The sequence below is a fragment of the Polyodon spathula genome, chromosome 13 (genome assembly GCF_017654505.1).
Source record: "Polyodon spathula isolate WHYD16114869_AA chromosome 13, ASM1765450v1, whole genome shotgun sequence".
In the NCBI taxonomy this organism is placed as follows: Eukaryota; Metazoa; Chordata; class Actinopteri; order Acipenseriformes; family Polyodontidae; genus Polyodon; species Polyodon spathula.
The window spans coordinates 409,569-429,569 of record NC_054546.1 but is presented as its reverse complement, the minus strand read 5'-3'; the positions used below and the strand labels follow the sequence as shown (position 1 = coordinate 429,569).

General features: G+C 48.6%; 1 protein-coding gene across 1 annotated transcript in view; it reads right to left on the bottom strand.

Annotated features, from left to right (window-relative positions):
- LOC121325976 (semaphorin-4G-like) overlaps positions 1 to 18,023 on the bottom strand; it is a 38,855-nt gene extending 20,832 nt beyond the window's left edge. The window contains exons 1-2 of the mRNA XM_041269083.1: positions 17,876 to 18,023; positions 14,338 to 14,571 (exon numbers count right to left, since the gene is read on the bottom strand). Coding sequence (XP_041125017.1) covers positions 14,338 to 14,554 — 217 coding nt within the window. The 5' untranslated portion in view covers positions 14,555 to 14,571; positions 17,876 to 18,023. The remainder of the gene's footprint in view (positions 1 to 14,337; positions 14,572 to 17,875) is intronic.
- Between the last annotated feature and the right edge of the window lie 1,978 nt (positions 18,024 to 20,001).

The following is a 20,001-nucleotide window of genomic DNA, read 5'->3' as shown; positions in this document are numbered from 1 at the left end:
ACCCAGCAACCCTGCAAAACACACCCAGACAGGGAGAAGAACTGAACCACTGCACCCAGCAACCCTGCAAAACACACCCAGACAGGGAGAAGAACTGAACCACTGCACCCAGCAACCCTGCAAAAGACACCCAGACAGGGAGAAGAACTGAACCACTGCACCCAGCAACCCTGCAAAAGACACCCAGACAGGGAGAAGAACTGAACCACTGCACCCAGCAACCCTGCAAAACACACCCAGACAGGGAGAAGAACTGAACCACTGCACCCAGCAACCCTGCAAAACACACCCAGACAGGGAGAAGAACTGAACCACTGCACCCAGCAACCCTGCAAAACACACCCAGACAGGGAGAAGAACTGAACCACTGCACCCAGCAACCCTGCGCAGAGGCAGGGGTGGGGGTGCTAGATGACGATTATGTGAATTTGAACACGTTTGTAGTCTTTGTCTGACCCACCAGGCAGAAGCAGTGTGACAATAGCGTGTCATCACCCCCTCCTTCACTCAGATGAACATCGTGGTTCCCCCCCTCCACACACCCCAGCTTCACTCATATGAACATCATGGTTTAACACTCTTGCTAAATCTTCAGCTGAGGGAACACAAAGCCACTTTTTCAGGAACAGCGGCTTGAAACCTGGTTCCAGGAGACCTAGTTTGAGGCTACTTTGCTCTATCAAACCCCAAGTCTCCCCTGGTGTGCCGTGCAGTGGCCTGAAACCTTGTCTCCTGAAACCAAGTTCCAAGCTGGCGCCGTGCTTCTCTGTTTAAGAGTCGAAAGTGCAGATGCAGGCTTGCAGGTGCTGAATGGAAATGCAGTGAAATTCACAGATTAAATTTATGTGGCAGAAGCAGGAAACGCATTGGATAAAATTATCTGTCAGACCATTTTTAGAAATAATCAATTCAGACAATGAATTTGACTCGGTTCCCTCCTCCTGTCACGTGCAGAATTTATTATGCACCTCAGCCTGCATTACGGGACACAGATAGCACCTCATAACAATCCCCAAACACGCTGAGCACAGTGGAGGGGGAGGGTTTGCATTCTGAACCCAAAGAACCGGTTCAAAAGTTACAGGAAAGCAATGAAGGTTGCGTGGAAAATGAAAAGCAGCAGCAGAGAAAAAGTAATAAAATGACAAGTTAGACATGAAACCAGGCACCAGGTACTATGCATCCCTTGAAGAGAGATCAATCAGACAATGTGGTCTGGGATTGGGATGAAGATGATGAACCTGGGCTCCAGTATCCCTTGAAGAGAGATCAATCAGACACTGTGGTCTGGGATTGGGATGAACCTGGGCTCCAGTATCCCTTGAAGAGAGATCAATCAGACACTGTGGTCTGGGATTGGGATGAACCTGGGCTCCAGTATCCCTTGAAGAGAGATCAATCAGACACTGTGGTCTGGGATTGGGATGAAGATGATGAACCTGGGCTCCAGTATCCCTTGAAGAGAGATCAATCAGACACTGTGGTCTGGGATTGGGATGAACCTGGGCTCCAGTATCCCTTGAAGAGAGATCAATCAGACACTGTGGTCTGGGATTGGGATGAAGATGATGAACCTGGGCTCCAGTATCCCTTGAAGAGAGATCAATCAGACACTGTGGTCTGGGATTGGGATGAACCTGGGCTCCAGTATCCCTTGAAGAGAGATCAATCAGACACTGTGGTCTGGGATTGGGATGAAGATGATGAACCTGGGCTCCAGTATCCCTTGAAGAGAGATCAATCAGACACTGTGGTCTGGGATTGGGATGAAGATGATGAACCTGGGCTCCAGTATCCCTTGAAGAGAGATCAATCAGACACTGTGGTCTGGGATTGGGATGAAGATGATGAACCTGGGCTCCAGTATCCCTTGAAGAGAGATCAATCAGACACTGTGGTCTGGGATTGGGATGAAGATGATGAACCTGGGCTCCAGTATCCCTTGAAGAGAGATCAATCAGACACTGTGGTCTGGGATTGGGATGAACCTGGGCTCCAGTATCCCTTGAAGAGAGATCAATCAGACACTGTGGTCTGGGATTGGGATGAACCTGGGCTCCAGTATCCCTTGAAGAGAGATCAATCAGACACTGTGGTCTGGGATTGGGATGAAGATGATGAACCTGGGCTCCAGTATCCCTTGAAGAGAGATCAATCAGACACTGTGGTCTGGGATTGGGATGAACCTGGGCTCCAGTATCCCTTGAAGAGAGATCAATCAGACACTGTGGTCTGGGATTGGGATGAAGATGAACCTGGGCTCCAGTATCCCTTGAAGAGAGATCAATCAGACACTGTGGTCTGGGATTGGGATGAAGATGATGAACCTGGGCTCCAGTATCCCTTGAAGAGAGATCAATCAGACACTGTGGTCTGGGATTGGGATGAACCTGGGCTCCAGTATCCCTTGAAGAGAGATCAATCAGACACTGTGGTCTGGGATTGGGATGAAGATGAACCTGGGCTCCAGTATCCCTTGAAGAGAGATCAATCAGACACTGTGGTCTGGGATTGGGATGAAGATGATGAACCTGGGCTCCAGTATCCCTTGAAGAGAGATCAATCAGACACTGTGGTCTGGGATTGGGATGAACCTGGGCTCCAGTATCCCTTGAAGAGAGATCAATCAGACACTGTGGTCTGGGATTGGGATGAACCTGGGCTCCAGTATCCCTTGAAGAGAGATCAATCAGACACTGTGGTCTGGGATTGGGATGAAGATGATGAACCTGGGCTCCAGTATCCCTTGAAGAGAGATCAATCAGACACTGTGGTCTGGGATTGGGATGAACCTGGGCTCCAGTATCCCTTGAAGAGAGATCAATTAGACACTGTGGTCTGGGATTGGGATGAAGATGAACCTGGGCTCCAGTATCCCTTGAAGAGAGATCAATCAGACACTGTGGTCTGGGATTGGCATGAAGATGATGAACCCGGGCTCCAGGGAACCCTCCTTGTGTTTCCACACCACTCCCCTGTTGTGAATGAGGGCCCCAGGGAGGGGTATCTGTGCTCCCTGCAATGTTGCAACAAAACATGCAACCTGTGCTGAAGGGCATGGCCTGGAAACCTTGATATTTTTATATTGATGAATAACTCTTCCAAACTGCCAGGAGTTTAGGGGGATCATCATGACAACAGGTTGGATGAAAGGGGAAGGGCTTTTATTACACCTCTTACACATTGGAAACAAAAAGGCACACAAAGACAATCCAGGCACCGAGCCAAACCTATTTATTGCCTTTCCTCCCACCTACACACAGATACTTTGAATACACCCACAGCACGATGGAAATGATAGACGGTTTCCAGCTTAGATTACAAACAGAGGTATCTTTTTGTATGTGCACAAAAGGTTTAAATGATTCAGAAATCATTTATTTCACGGTGTTCCGGACAAAAGCCCTTCTTCAGCTGTGAAGAAATTAAAGTAAACACACACACACATATATATATTTAAGTGGTGGCCACAATGTTTTTGTTATATTCTGTTGCTTGCCTTATGTCCTGCTTATACTATATTACATTTCTTATTAAATTAGAAGTACTTTTCGAAACGTGCAACATTGTACTGTGTAATTTTTGTTTAATATATAATACAGTCAGGGTGAATCATTCACTGCACAGCCAGGAACAATAATCCATGAAAACAATGAAAATTATTTTTTTCTTGACTAGACAGACAGTCTGAGAGATATATTTGTATAAAGAGATTATTTCAATACTGCAGAGCTGTCTACAGGGCTAGGAATGACAGCACCACTCCAATACTGCAGAGCTGTGTACAGGGCTAGGAATGACAGCACCACTCCAATACTGCAGAGCTGTGTACAGGGCTAGGAATGACAGCACCACTCCAATACTGCAGAGCTGTGTACAGGGCTAGGAATGACAGCACCACTCCAATACTGCAGAGCTGTGTACAGGGCTAGGAATGACAGCACCACTCCAATACTGCAGAGCTGTGTACAGGGCTAGGAATGACAGCTCCACTCCAATACTGCAGAGCTGTGTACAGGGCTAGGAATGACAGCACCACTCCAATACTGCAGAGCTGTGTACAGGGCTAGGAATGACAGCACCACTCCAATACTGCAGAGCTGTGTACAGGGCTAGGAATGACAGCACCACTCCAATACTGCAGAGCTGTGTACAGGGCTAGGAATGACAGCTCCACTCCAATACTGCAGAGCTGTGTACAGGGCTAGAAATGACAGCACCACTCCAATACTGCAGAGCTGTGTACAGGGCTAGGAATGACAGCACCACTCCAATACTGCAGAGCTGTGTACAGGGCTAGGAATGACAGCTCCACTCCAATACTGCAGAGCTGTGTACAGGGCTAGGAATGACAGCTCCACTCCAATACTGCAGAGCTGTGTACAGGGCTAGGAATGACAGCACCACTCCAATACTGCAGAGCTGTCTACAGGGCTAGGAATGACAGCTCCACTCCAATACTGCAGAGCTGTGTACAGGGCAATGACAGCTCCACTCTTGTTATAGAGTTCATCAGGAAGTTTTGTAGCTGCCTCTTACACTGTCTTACACAATCACGCAGGATTCTGTTGGTGGATGTAGGCAAGCATGGAGCACTGCTCATAAATGCTTACCTTTTCTTCCTTCTGCTGCAGGAGTTTCAACATTGCAGAATTCACATTGACATTTGCACATTCTATTTATTTTGTTGGTATATTGCTCCAGGCCAAGGACTGAAACTCATGAATACTGATGAGTCATCATCACACTTCCGCCTAGACCAGGGCCGAGTCACTCTCCAGCACTTGGGTGGCATGGTCTTCCATCCTCCAGAAAGAACACATCCAAGCTGCTTCTTGCGGGTTCATTGATACATCTCCACCATTCAACACAGGAACTCATTTTTATAAATGTAGTTTTGCCAGCATTTTATCCTGGAGCCACTAAACAATTTGCATTTGTAGCATGATTTTATGAGCACCTTTAAGAATTGAAATAAGCTCAGTCCTTTTAACCTTTAACGGAACACCTCACTGGAGATAATCACAACAAATAATGCTTGGGAGGTTAGATTTATACTGTGCTGCTCCCTTGTGACTTCACTATGGGACTTACACTTTAGTGTCGATAATGACTGCTGCCCACTCTGCAGAGTAACATTTGGGAAAGCAGGTTGGTTCGGATGTGTCCACTGGGCTGCATTTCCCCCCTGGAGGCTCTGTAGATTCCTGGGAGTCAGAGCCCTGCACACGGAGGGGGGTGCACACACGTAGAGATCAGCTGGGGAGTCAGGCCCTGCACACGGAGGGGGTCTCATCAGCACGTAGAGATCAATGCTGATTCCTGGGAGTCAGAGCCCTGCACTGATGGGATCGGCTCATCAGCACGTAGAGATCGGAGGGGGTGGGGGTGGGCTCATCAGCACGTAGAGATCAATGCCGATTCCTGGGAGTCAGAGCCCTGCACACGGAGGGGGTGGGCTCATCAGCACGTAGAGATCAATGCCGATTCCTGGGAGTCAGAGCCCTGCACACGGAGGGGGTGGGCTCATCAGCACGTAGAGATCACTGCTGATTCCTGGGAGTCAGAGCCCTGCACACGGAGGGGGGTGGGCTCATCAGCACGTAGAGATCACTGCTGATTCCTGGGAGTCAGAGCCCTGCACACGGAGGGGGGTGGGCTCATCAGCACGTAGAGATCAATGCTGATTCCTGGGAGTCAGAGCCCTGCACACGGAGGGGGTGGGCTCATCAGCACGTAGAGATCACTGCCGATTCCTGGGAGTCAGAGCCCTGCACACGGAGGGGGTGGGCTCATCAGCACGTAGAGATCAATGCCGATTCCTGGGAGTCAGAGCCCTGCAAACGGAGGGGGTGGGCTCATCAGCACGTAGAGATCAATGCCGATTCCTGGGAGTCAGAGCCCTGCACACGGAGGGGGGTGGGCTCATCAGCACGTAGAGATCAATGCCGATTCCTGGGAGTCAGAGCCCTGCACACGGAGGGGGTGGGCTCATCAGCACGTAGAGATCAATGCCGATTCCTGGGAGTCAGAGCCCTGCACACGGAGGGGGTCGGCTCATCAGCACGTAGAGATCAATGCCGATTCCTGGGAGTCAGAGCCCTGCACACGGAGGGGGGTGGGCTCATCAGCACGTAGAGATCAATGCCGATTCCTGGGAGTCAGAGCCCTGCACACGGAGGGGGTGGGCTCGGCTCATCAGCACGTAGAGATCAATGCCGATTCCTGGGAGTCAGAGCCCTGCACACGGAGGGGGTGGGCTCATCAGCACGTAGAGATCAATGCCGATTCCTGGGAGTCAGAGCCCTGCACACGGAGGGGATCGGCTCATCAGCACGTAGAGATCAATGCCGATTCCTGGGAGTCAGAGCCCTGCACCCTGATGCCCTCGGTCTGGAACAGAAGATTAGCTAAGCCTGAGGATTAGACAGGCCTGATGTCTCCCTCAGCTCTCTTCCCACAGACAGTGATGTTCTCACTTTTTCCACTGACTTGAAATGACATTGGGTAATGCTTGGACATTGTTAAATATATGGGGTCAGATTTATCAAAGACTTCATACCATTTGCTTTTTTTTCTAAAAGGGAAACTAAAACAAAATGTTACAAAACTAGTAACTAACAACCGAGCCTTTAAAATCTTTAAAATCAGCTTACCACTACACAGACAATGCAGCTAACCAAACACCCTCAAAGAAAACAAAGGAAAAGAATCAGCTATATGTTGCTTCCTGACTTCACTTGTGTAATGTGTAGCGGCAGGAGGTAACACTCAGGTAAGTGTGTCGGGGAGCAGGCTGTGTCTGTATTAGCTTTAATAAATGTGTTTTCTCAACTGAGTGGAGCTGAGGGGGTGACAGTGTAATACTAAACAAGACTTTCAGCAATGCTGGCTATACAACAGCAGTGCCTGTGTGACGGAAATATAATGAGTTCTGGTTGGAAATCTCCCTTCTGACCTGCAAGGGCTCAAAATAGCGAAAGGGAAAGTCTTGAGACAGACTGGCCCGACAGTTCATTTCCAGAGTCGGGAAGTCGGTCAGCCTTGATGAAGGCGAGACTCTGTTGCAGGAACGTATTGACCTGGAAGGTAAACGATTGCAGCAGCAGCAGATTTCCAACCAGAACTAATTATATTTCCGTCACAGCCTGTTAATATTATACAGGCACACCACATTCACATTATACTGCAGGAATGAACTCCTTGCTCTTAGTCGATGCACCAGGTGACCTGGTTTCAGCCGTCCCATTCCCTGTGTGTGGAAACGCTGCCGTTATACTAGAATGGACTCTTCATTTCAACAACATGACTGCATATGCACACAGCAAATGAGAAACCAAAGGAGATCCTGGATATTTATTAAATAGATAACACATGTGTGTGTACATGATGTGTGTGCACTTGTCTGTTAGTGTTTGTGCAGGAGAGCGCGTGTGTGAGAGAGGGAGAGCGCGTGTGTGTGTGTGTGAGCGGGAGAGCGAGTGTGTGTGTGCGAGTGGGAGAGTGTGTGTGTGAGTGTGAGAGCGAGAGCGTGTATGAGCTGGAGAGCGGGAGAGAGTGAGGGGGAGAGCGTGTGTGTGTGTGTGAGTGGGAGAGCGTGTGTGTGTGTGTGTGAGTGAGCAGGAGAGCGTGTGTGTGAGTGAGTGGGAGAGCGAGTGTGTGTGTGCGAGCGGGAGAGTGCGTGTGTGAGTGGGAGAGCGTGTATGAGCTGGAGAGCGGGAGAGAGTGAGGGGGAGAGCGTGTGTGTGTGAGCGAGCGGGAGAAAGCGTGTGTGTGAGTGAGCGGGAGAGCGTGTGTGTGTGAGTGAGCAGGAGAGCGTGTGTGTGTGAGCGAGCGGGAGAGCGCGTGTATGAGCTAGCGGAGAGAGCGACCTGCTTTCCCGTTGTCACGGTCCTATCTCAGCCCTCTCGCCCGCTCTGTCTCTGTGTGTGTGTGTGTGCGTGACGTCGCGGAGGAGTGTGTGAGTGGGAGAGCAGGAGAGAGTGAGGGGGAGAGTGTGTGTGTGTGTGTGTGAGTGGGAGAGCGTGTGCGAGTGTGGGAGAGTGTGTGTGTGTGTGCACAGGAGTGCACATGTGTGAGCGAGGGATGAACGTGCGTGTGTGACAGCGGGGAGACGGGCTGTGTGTGTGTGGAGCGTGGACTCTCGTGGGTGCGTTGAGCAGGGAGACTCGATGTGTGTGTGAGCTGGAGAGCGGGAGCGAGTGCGGGAGAGAGTGTGTGTGTGTGTGTGTGTGTGAGAGCGTGTGTGTGTGTGTGTGTGTGTGTGGAGTGCTTGAGAAGTGAGTGGGAGAGCGAGTGTGTGAGTGCGAGACGCCCGTGTGACCACGTGGGAGAGCGTTATGAGTGGAGCCCCCTACCCTAATCATGACGCACCCACACCACTTTAGCGTGGTGTCAGGAGAGGAGCTGTGCGAGTGCACAAGCGTGTGTGTGTGTGTGTGTGTGTGCGTGTGTGTGTGAGTGAGCAGGAGAGCGTGTGTGTGAGTGTTCGCACAACAAAGCGCGTGTAGGAGTGTGCACACGTGTGCACCACGTGTCAGACACAGAGAGAGACCTGCAACGTTGACACGGAATCACGGAGAGCGTGGGACGCACCACTGTCTTTGTGTGTGTGTGTGCCCTCCCTCACACACTGACTCGACGAGGAGAGAGAGGGTGTGTGTGTGTGTGTGTGCGAGTGTGGCGAGTGGCTCTCATACTCCCTCTCGCACACACAAGCACACTCACGCCCCTCTCGCACACATTAAAACCACACGGTCTGTCTGTGTGAGTGCGGGAGAGTGTGTGTGAGTGTGAGAGTGTGTGTGTGTGTGTGTGGTGAGTGTGCGTGAGTGGGAGAGAGTGTGCGAGTGCGTGGAGAGAGTGAGTGGGAGTGTGTGTGCAGTGTGGGAGAGAGTGTGCGGGAAGAGTGTGTGTGCGCAGTGCGGGAGGAGCGGAGAGAGTGTGTTGTGTGACTCCTCGGCGTGTTGTGTGACGTGCGAGTGGTGCGGTGAGTGTTGTCACCCTGAAGTGTCGACGGAGATGTGGTGTGCTGATGTTGGGTTAGAGAGAGTGTGTGGGAGAGAGTGTGTGCGTGTGTGTGTGGAGAGAGTGTGTGTGTGTGCGTGAGTGGTGAGGGAGTGTTGTGGTGAGCGTGTGCGAGTGCGGGAGAGAGTGTGTGTGTGTGTGCGTGAGTGTGTGTGAGTGCGTGTGGCGAGTGTGTGTGTGTGTGTGCGAGTGGGAGCGTGAGTGTGACGTTCAGTTGTCTCACACAGGAGTGTGTGTGTGTGTGTGAGTGAGTGAGAGAGCGTGTGCGAGTGCGGGGGAGAGGGTGTGTGAGTGTGTGAGATAGCGGTGTGCGTGAGGGTACACAGGACAACCACATTCGGGTTCGAGTGCTCCCGAAACACGAGTTTGTGTGGTCACATGAGTGGTCTCGCACGACCGCTCCTCAGAGCGTGTGTCCGTGCGTGGGACAGCACACATGGCTAGAGTTGTGGCTCACGCCCTGTGTATGTTTGTGCACGCAGACGCTCGGAGCACCTAGAGAGTGCGAGAGAGTGTGTGTGTATGTGTGTGCGTGAGTGCGGGAGAGAGTGTGTGTGTGTGTGCGTGAGTGTGTGTGTGTGTGCGAGTGCGGGAGAGCGTGTGATTGTGCAGTGCCGGGAGCACACGAGTGGAGTGTGTATTGCACGTCGATCGACCTGTGCGTGGAGAGAGTGTGTGTGTGTGTGTGTGAGTGGGAGAGAGGTGCGACACAGTCACTGAAAATCTAATGTGAGGCGCTCACACAGGCGGGAGTGAGTGTGTGTGTGTGTGCGAGTGCGGGAGAGAGTGTGTGTGTGTGTGTGTGTGCGTGAGTGGGAGAGCGTGTGCGAGTGCGGCGGGTGAGAGTGTCGACAGGTGTGTGTGTGTGTGTGGTGTGGCGGTACTCTCACACAGCGTGAACCACAGTGCTACAGTGTGGTGTGTGTGCCCTGATCGAAAAACGTGTGCTGAAACGCGGGGAGAGATGTGTGTGTGTGTGTGTGCGTGACAGTGAGTTTGTGTGAGGAGTGAGTGTGTGATTGCGTGTGTGAGAGGAGAGAGCGCGTGTGTGTGTGCGAGCGGGAGAGCGAGTGTGTGTGTGCGAGTGGGAGAGCGCGTGTGTGAGTGTGAGAGCGTGTATTAGCTGGAGAGCGGGAGAGAGTGAGGGGGAGAGCGTGTGTGTGTGTGTGAGTGAGCAGGAGAGCGTGTGTGTGAGTGAGCGGGAGAGCGAGTGCGTGTGTGAGTGGGAGAGCGTGTATGAGCTGGAGAGCGGGAGAGAGTGAGGGGGAGAGCGTGTGTGTGTGTGTGAGTGAGAAAACGTGTGTGTGAGTGAGCGGGTGTGTGTTTCTGAGTGCACGGTGAAGGTGTGATTGTGTGAGCGGTGAGCGGGAGAGAAGCGGCGTGGGTGTGTGAGCGTCTACAGGGGGAGAGCTCTGGGTGTGAGTGGAGCGGGAGGACAGTGTGGTGTGAGGGCGAGAACGCTGAGCGGGGAGTGGCGGCAAGTGCGCGGTGTATGAGCATGGAGAGCACTCTGAGGGTGAGCGTGTGTGTGTGAGTGAGCGGGAGAGCGTGTGTGTGTGAGTGAGCGGGAGAGCGTGTGTGTGTGAGTGAGCGGGAGAGCGCGTGTGTGAGCGAGCGGGAGAGCGTGTGTGTGTGTGTGAGCGGGAGAGCGTGTGCGAGAGCGGGAGAGAGTGTGCGTGTGTGAGTGCGGGAGAGAGTGTGCGAGTGCAGGAGAGAGTGTGTGTGTGTGTGTGTGTGAGGCGGAGAGCAGTGGCTCACACGCTCACACACACACGCACTCACCACTCTCGTGTTGTGTGCCTACACACTTCACACACACGCCCTCTCGCACACGCTCACCCTCTCTACGCACTCGCAACACACACACACCACCTCTTCACACGTTCACTCAGACGAGTCGTGTCTCATTGGCTCAACGAGCTCTCTCACACAAACACACATCACACGCACTCACCCTGTCACACCTGTGTGTGTGTTGGTGTGATGAGGGGCCACGCTAACGCTCTCTGTGTGTGTGTGTGCGAGAGTGGGAGAGAGTGTGCGAGTGCGGGAGGAGAGAGTGTGTGTGTGTGTGTGTGTGCGTGAGTGGGAGAGAGTGTGCGGGCTCAACGTGAGTGTTGGTGTTGCTGTGTGAGTCTGCGGGGAGGAGAGTGTGCGACGTGCGGAGTCTCATACACAACGCTGGAGAAGAGGAGAGAGTGTGTGTGTGTGTGTGTGCAGTGTGTGTGTGTGTGTGAGCGATGTGGGAGAGCGTGTGCGAGTGCGGGAGAGAGTGTGTGTGTGTGCGTGAGTGGGAGAGCGTGTGCGAGTGCGGGAGAGAGTGTGTGTGTGTGTGTGTGTGTGCGGGAGAGAGTGTGTGTGTGTGAGTGTGGGAGAGAGTGTGAGTGTGTGTGTGTGTGCGGGAGAGAGTGTGCGAGTGTGTGCGTGAGTGGGAGAGAGTGTGCGAGTGCGGGAGAGAGTGTGTGTGTGTGTGTGTGTGTGAGAGAGTGCGCGAGTGCAGGACAGAGTGTGCGAGTGTGCGTGAGTGGGAGAGCGTGTGCGAGTGCGGGAGAGAGTGTGCGAGTGTGTGTGTGTGTGTGAGTGTGTGTGAGTGCGAGTGTGAGTGTGTGTGTGTGTGGTGTGTGGGAGTCCCGCACACACGACTGCACCGTGAGTGTGTGTGTGTGTGTGTGTGAGTGGGAGAGAGTGTGCGAGTGCGGGAGAGAGTGTGTGTGTGTGTGTGTGTGTGCGGGAGTGGGGCTCTGTGTGACGCACTCACCCTCTACACACACGGGACAGAGTCACCCTGTCCCCCTCTCACACGCGTCACGCCCTCTCTCCACACGTCACAAACGAACTCACCATCGCACACGCTTACGCAGTTGTGCGTGGTGTGGAGAGAGTGTGTGTGTGTGTGTGTGCGTGTGGGAGAGAGTGTGCGAAGGGACGAGCGTCTCACCACGCTCACACGAACTCACCCTCTCGCACCCACGTTCATGCCCTCTCTCACACGCTCACACGCAACACACCCTCCACCAACAGAGCTCACACGGATCGGAGAGAGAGAGTGTGTGTGTGTGTGTGTGTGTGGTGGTGTGTGTGTGAGTGTGGGAGAGAGTGTGCGAGTGCCGAAGAGAGTGTGTGTGAGTGTGTGCGAGAGAGTGAGAGAGTGTGCGAGTGTGCGTGAGTGGGAGAGAGTGTGCGAGTGCAGGAGAGCGTGTGTGTGTTGTGTGTGTGTGTGTGTGTGTGTGCGTGAGTGGGACAGAGTGTGCGAGTGCGGGAGAGAGTGTGCGAGTGTGCGAGTGTGCGTGAGTGGGAGAGCGTGTGCGAGTGCACGTGTTCCCTGATGAGGGGAGTTACTGACAGCCGACTGGAGAATATGATTTGCCTTACCTAAAACATGTGTGATCTTAGCAAGCCTCTAAATAGGTCAAGGACTACTTTCCACAAACAAACAAAAAAAAAAAAAAACACATCTGAGTGGAAGAATCTCGTCTGAAAGCCAGTTCAAACCAAGGGCTCCCCATTGTTTGTCTAAGTGCCCAGTGAATTGGAAACACAAGACTCAAGATCAGTGAAAACCAGTTACTTTAATCCGTATGCAAATCATTTGTGACAAAATGCATTCTCATGCAGTCTATTTCAACCTCTCGTTCCAAGGACCAGTTAAGGAGCATCCCAATCTCAGTCCAGACAGGATATTTCTGCCATTGCTGTGGGGTGATACATGGTGATACCAGGACTCCTGAGTCCATTACGGAGAGATCGGAAGTCGAGAGCATTATTTCAACGGGGAGTTTCATTATTACAGAGGAACATCCAATCGCAGTGCCATTATCACAGCAATGCCATTATCACGATTACACTCTAACTTGTTTTAAAGTGACTTATTTACGTGTTTGTCTGAAATAGTCACTGCGGTCCTCCGAGCGTGTAACTTTGTGAGAGCAGGGCTCCAGGGTCCGTGTGAAGCGCTCCTAGGTATACTTTGCAAGATGACTGTATTCAGATAAAGTGTATGACTTCAATTGCTCATTCAAGCTATGGAAACCACAGTCAATTTATGTTGCTAGAAAAGTTCCCACAGTTTCACCGCCAGTGAATATAGAAATGCACAAGCAACTGTAATATTGAAATAGAGACTTCTAAATACAACACCCACGCAAGCTGGTCTGCGTTTCAATTAGCTGGGAAAAAATGTCTCCATGCTGTGCTAGAGTAGACACTACCTACTGTACAACATGCAAGCTCAGGCACATCACCTACAAAAGAGAAGTCATATTTCCTAACATGGAGTCTAGAATAGCACAAACCACAGCTATATGCAAATCTAATGTGCATTTGAAGATACGACCAGGAGCTGTATGAATAGCATTGTGCCACTGTACATCAGGCAGGAACAGTGTAAACGTGGGCAGCTGTCACATTCGTAAACCTTCCTTCTAGGGAAGCTCAGGTGAGGTACTCCAGCTGTGTGCGTGTGTGCATGAATTTAAATCTCCCAGTGAATTTAAAACACTGGCTGAGGCCACTTTGTTGGGGACACACCCAAACTGAGGTGAAACTCCACACAGTCTGCTCACTACTTACTGCTCTGGGCCTCATATCCAGCATAATCGGCCTTCGGCTGTCATGCATAACATTGCCTCGATGTGCCAAAGTATTTCTGGGGTGTTCCTTGATATAGCGACTAGATTCTTCAGTATTGGTAGTATAGAACAGCATACAACTGTAAAAGTGGATTTCTAACTCAGAGACTCAGGAAAGTATAACCCTCTGATAGTAATAATAGCTCACATTAACCAAAATAGCCTTCCATACTGTGAAGTGTATTCAGCGTCGGTGAAGCCTCCAGAGCTCCACTGTGGTTCTGCACAGGCTCCGCTTCTATTTACTGAATTCCTCTGCGCAGCTTCATTGCATCGCTCACAAATACACAGCAGTCAATTCACTTGGGCGTTTTTTTCTCACCTTGACCCAAAAAGTAACTCAACATTAACCGGAAGAATTTTTTGGTGCTTTCTTAATGTAAATGTAAAATATTAATCATCCTTCTGGGCATTTCATTAAACCCTGGATCAAATAAATATGATTAAAAAAAATTACTTTTCAGTTGCCTAATAAATAAAACTAAGAAGCACACCACTGCACGACAAGCCTAAGTAATGATGTCGTTTTTAAGCTTGATGCCAGCATAGATAAAAGATGTTTTGTGCGAAGGTCTTCCCTGTGTCATGCACTACTCAGTCTCAAAGCAATGTGCTAATGGGAAGCGTTAACGAGGAGCCAGCATACCTCCAGAGAATGAACAAGGGCCTGGGTGTCTCTTACCACTGCAGAGTATCGTGGTCCTGGGAGTAACATCCACATCCACTGCTGGCTTGAAAGGGTAACCCGCGGATCCCAGGAGAAAGGTGCAGAGGAGCAGGGGCATAGCTGAGCATCTCATCTTCATTCTCCCAGACCGTGGGAAAGCTCCACAGTGCGCTGCTGCAGAGGAAGGGTTCCAGGCACTTCTCTCATGAGGGCACTGCCAGTGCGAACGCATCTTCCTGGAGGGGAAAACTGCACAGCAAAAATAACCATTAGCTTCACCTCCGTAATGAATGAGCTTTCAGACTTGGTGGGGAGGAAACAGGACAGGAGAGTAATGCACTCTAGCATCGGGTGCTGTACTGAACTGGTCTTTCATCCTTCTGAGCTCTGATAAGGGGAGCAATTAGGCATCTTATTAATTATTAAAAGGCAGCAGCAAGGGTGGCCAGTTGCCTCAGTGCAATGCCAGATTTCAGCCCCCGCTCCTGCAATCAGCAAATCATGAACCTTGGTGATGATATTTTTACATCAAATACTGTAGAACTGCAAAATGCGTTGCTTAACTTCTTGTGAAAAAACTGCCAAATGATTTTTCTTTCTGTTTTTCTTTCTAAAAGAGCAACACACAGCATTAGGGGGCTAGGCAGATTAATCTCATTGCGTTACAGATATTTCCAGCGATATAAACGTTCTGCATTCCTTTTCAAGCAGGTAATATTACTGTAAGAATGAAGAATTCATATCAAAGACACTTTTTCAAATTTCAATGCAACATTTCAGAGGAAGTTTGAGGAAGGTCTAGGGTGGGCTGCTACACAGAATTCGTTTTCACCAAACTTGTTTCAACAACAAAATCCAGTTAAGTGTGTGCATGACCACAAATATTACACTGTGAGCACAGAGCATTAAATACTACACCGAAATATCTTAAAAGAACCTCAAAGTCCAAGCGTCACTGATATAAAACTATCCTGTTTATTCTTCACTGTGCTTGGGTGTCAATCTGCCTGCAAAAGCTTGTGATGACCATGTCTTTAAAATCAGGTCACCATGTCTTTAAAATCAGGTCACCATGTCTTTAAAATCAGGTCACCATGTCTTTTTGCTTGTAGGAAGAAAAAAAAACAGTTTGCAGACAATTCCAAGTAACAGAGTCTAATAATGATCCAGAATAAAATGAGCTTCCGCCATGCACTTTAAATCAGATAGAGAAAGCTGTCAGAACAAGTGACAGCAATAGATGATGCCGCTCACATGTAAATTTAATTGCTCTATTACAATATTCATGAAAATCTGAGAGGAGCCAAGAGTAGAGGGGACACAACAACCACATCATATTCCACCAAACCCCATGGCATTGGCGCCAGATAAAATCAATCCCTTTTTCAGATCCTACGGCTCCAGCTGTATTGATCACTGCCCAGCAGACAGGAAAATCTTCCTCACCTTGTTTGATTTGATTGTGGAACAGCAGACATGCAATCCCGACTCAATCTTACTTCAAACCCTCAGCTGTCACTGTGCTTCCAGCATGCCGTGTCTGTGCAAACCTGCGTCAGTTAAAAGCCTTCGAATAATAATTATTAAAGAGCCAGTGCACCAGCAAGCCGCACTGCTACAATTTTTTTTATGCCATCGCCGTAGCAACAGCCCGAGCATCGCAACTGCTGTTGTTTGTGTAGCTAGCTCGCCCATGTATCGTTATTTCAGAATACTTTACTGGCATGTATGTCTGGAATAAACATACACTTGTAGATTTTTTTGTGTGAATTATGTTTATGTTAATTTCAAAGACAATACAAGACATACAGTGTGTGCAATATATATTATTATATATATATAAATATATATATATAATATATATATATATATATATATATGATAGATATATATATACTATATATTTTATAATCTATACAGATACACACATACTGTATATTATAATAATCTTTATTTTTATATAGCGCCTTTCATAGTGGACCACCATCACAAAGCGCTTTACAAGATACGAGACTTGGGTGTATGAAATATGCATCAGCTGTAGAGTCACTTACAAGAACGTCTCACCCGAAAGACAGAGCACAAGGAGGCTCAGTGACTTGCTCAGGGTTACTCAGTGAGTCAGTGAGTGAGATTTGAACCAGGGATCTCCTGGTGACAAGCCCTTTTATTTAATCACTAGACCACACAGCCTCCTATAATTTTTATATACATAAAAAAATGTAAACAGAATGCATAAAGAAAAAAATCACATTAATATTACATTTATGAATAACTCATAAGAAGTGTGAAGCGTGCAGTACCCGTCCTGCACACAAGGTGCATGTTATAACCTGTAACGTGGTTAGCCTGCATTTCATGGGGTTTCATTCCAGTTATTTGAAAGGGTTAAAACAACCCCAAGCATCTTAATGATGGTAGGATTTAGCTCTGCTACTTATTTAGACCAGTTGAATATACCTCCCAGTACATTTCAGTGGAGTCGTGGGGTTCACAGTGCTACAGTCCCGGCAGCTGATCTGCTGAAGCCCATGACTTGGGAAGCCCATGTTCTTTTGTTGTAGGTATGCGATACCCGAGTTGGGGCTATTCCACACATTGTTAATACACATGATCAGGCTTATTTAATATCAGTACCCTTATTGACAGGCTATCCCTATGCATCTCTATAACTCCAGACTACTCATTCGTGACCAGTGTGCTTCATGCAGCGTTGCCTGAGTGAACACCAGACAAGCAGTGCTTCATGCACCTTCACAGTAATGCAGGAACATGCTTGAATATCAGTGTGCCATTGCACCAGGTTCTTTATGAGGGATTACTACTGTGCCACTTCATGTCAATTCAATTTCAAAACACTTCAAGACAGGGTATGGTCCATGTAGAACACAGTGCTGCTCCTTATAATCTCTATGCCACGGTCATTAGTCACATCTAACCAACTGCTTCAAAATCTAAAGTAAAAGGACACTACAATAAAGAGCTATCAATCAACACAAAAAGAGCACGGAGCCTCTGGTCTCGTGCTAAACTTTGCCCATTGTCACAGCTTTGACTGAGATGCACACTGTACTGTAGCTCATGCGCATATAACCCGAGCTCTGTCGGGTGAAGGATTCGTCACCAGTAGCTTAAGAACTGTAGGAGGCGCAGCCCAGGTTTGCATCCCGCACGGAACACTGTGTTGCAATGAAACACACTGACACAAGTCAGCACACAGGTACGCAAGTCCTTTATAAAATGGGTAATCGACACCGCACTGGCATATTCACACAGTTTACAAATACAAATATACACACGAGCAGCAACACGAACGCAAGCTGTGTGAAAAGACTCTGTATTGGTTGCATCCATACCTTCTAACGCAAACAGTGTAGGATATATAACTTCTTCCAGATCTCACACAGCTCCGTCATGCAAACATTGCTGTTATTATCAGATCGCTATCTGTGCATCACGCGTATGAATTAAAGCCCAGGGCAGTCACAACGGTCAGAAGCACGAAAACGTTTGGTTTGTTTGACAACATGAAACGCAGACCGCGGTACCTTACCTTTTTCTGGAAAAGCAGAAACGTCGGTCAGCAAAATGTTTTAAATCCATTACACCCGGACAAGACTTTAACACGCAATCGCGTAGATTCCATGTCTTCAATCTGCCTCCAATTAAAGCACCGTGTCCTCGCTCAGAGGCAGTCTTCCTGCCGGTCCGCATTAACTCGCTCAGGTGCGGAGACCGAGGCACGCCTCCTCATTAATATTAACCCCCGATGAGTGACCTATTGCACGGCTAGTTCGACTTGCTGTCTCAACAGTTCACACGTTGTACACTTTACTTACTACCTATTGCAGCAAAAGAAACAGTAGGCTTTTCAACACTTAAGAGCTGAATATTGCAGGGATAGTTAGTAAGATAGTTATGAATTAGCGTTATCCAGTAACTGCAGAGCACTGCGCACGGATGCATGTCTTCTGAAGATATCATTCCACACAACAGGCTTCTCATGCTGACCCCCTGCTCGCCAAATCTTTAAAAACGCTGTTTAACCAAATCCACTGTTTAATGAGACCTGGGCCACGGCTTTCAAACTCAGAGTGGAGGACTTGAGCAATTTTACAAATGTTCACCGGCTCACCTATTTACATGCAGCCAGGGTTCAAATAGTCATAAAGAAAAAAGCAAATCGATATTTGCCCTTTTCAGATGCTTGTCTCCCGACCAGCATAAAGCTGCACCGGTACACGGTTCAATGACACGGAGTTTTACAGTCGTGGAACACGGCCCTTGAGCAATAATTTAACATATATTCAGTTTTACATTGGCATGTGATTCTCTTTTGAAGTTCACCCACCAGTATATATTGTGTTCGTTAATTATTATTGTTGCGGTTTTTTTTTTAACGTTCACACAAATAAGTTCAAATGCCGCCATTTCTAGCTGGCCCATTGATTGGGTGGAGTTCGGCAGCTATGACGTAACCGTGTTCTTCAGTTCTTGTCCGTGACAATCCCTCACCTATTCAAGTACGTCACAATGTACTTGGTCTTGCTCTCTCCGCCTGTTGCGTGTGAGATACTTCATGGGGTTTGTCGCCATCTGTTGGATAACTCTGGGATTGCATAGAGCAGCTTACTGTTTTACCGCGTTTGAGGCAAAGCAAGATGCACACAGTTCTAAATATCTTCTGTGTGTGTTTGAGACTGAACAAAAAAATAAAATAAAATAAAAACTGCCGGACAGAGCATAACAATTTTACACCAACATGTCCTATGAAATGGGTTTAAAAATCAAATCGTCTTAATTGTCACTTATGGAACCATGAAAAAAGGAATTCAAAATAAATGCAAGAGTTTTAAGGGAATAAAAAAAAATCCTCTTTTTAAGAAACAAAGCTATTTACACAGCTGTTTATGAGCAGGCTTACAATACAGGAGTAGAGAGCGTGTATTTATACTCACAATGCAGGAGAGCGTATATTTATACTCACAGTGCAGGAGTAGAGAGCGTGCATTTATACTCAATGCAGGAGAGCGTATATTTATACTCACAGTGCAGGAGTAGAGAGCGTGCATTTATACTCAATGCAGGAGAGCGTATATTTATACTCGCAGTGCAGGAGTAGAGAGCGTGTATTTATACTCACAATGCAGGAGAGCGTATATTTGTACTCACAGTGCAGGAGTAGAGAGCGTGTATTTATACTCACAATGCAGGAGAGCGTATATTTGTACTCACAGTGCAGGAGTAGACAGCGTGTATTTATACTCACAGTGCAGGAGTAGAGTATGTATTTATACTGACTCTCCAGCACCAGCATGGGTTCATTGGAAGCTAATGATTCCTGGCTTCTCTCCTGTGCTGTGACCAGACTCCACACTGGTGAAGCTGCAAGAGATACAGTAGAGTGCACACATATTACAACACCCCAGTGCTTCTGCAGCTTTCATGTGTTGTGCATAGGAAATCAAACCACTGGAACTGAACATCTCGGAAGTGACAAAACAGGCAAATTACTGGCGACAGTCTAATTTAATAGGCCACACATGCAATTCATTTAAAATAGTGAGAGAAATGGAACACACATGGTAAAATGCATGAGAATGTTTCGAAGTTAAGATGCCTAATTAAGGCACATTTTCACACGCATGCCTGTTGTTTGTAGATCACGGATATTCACTC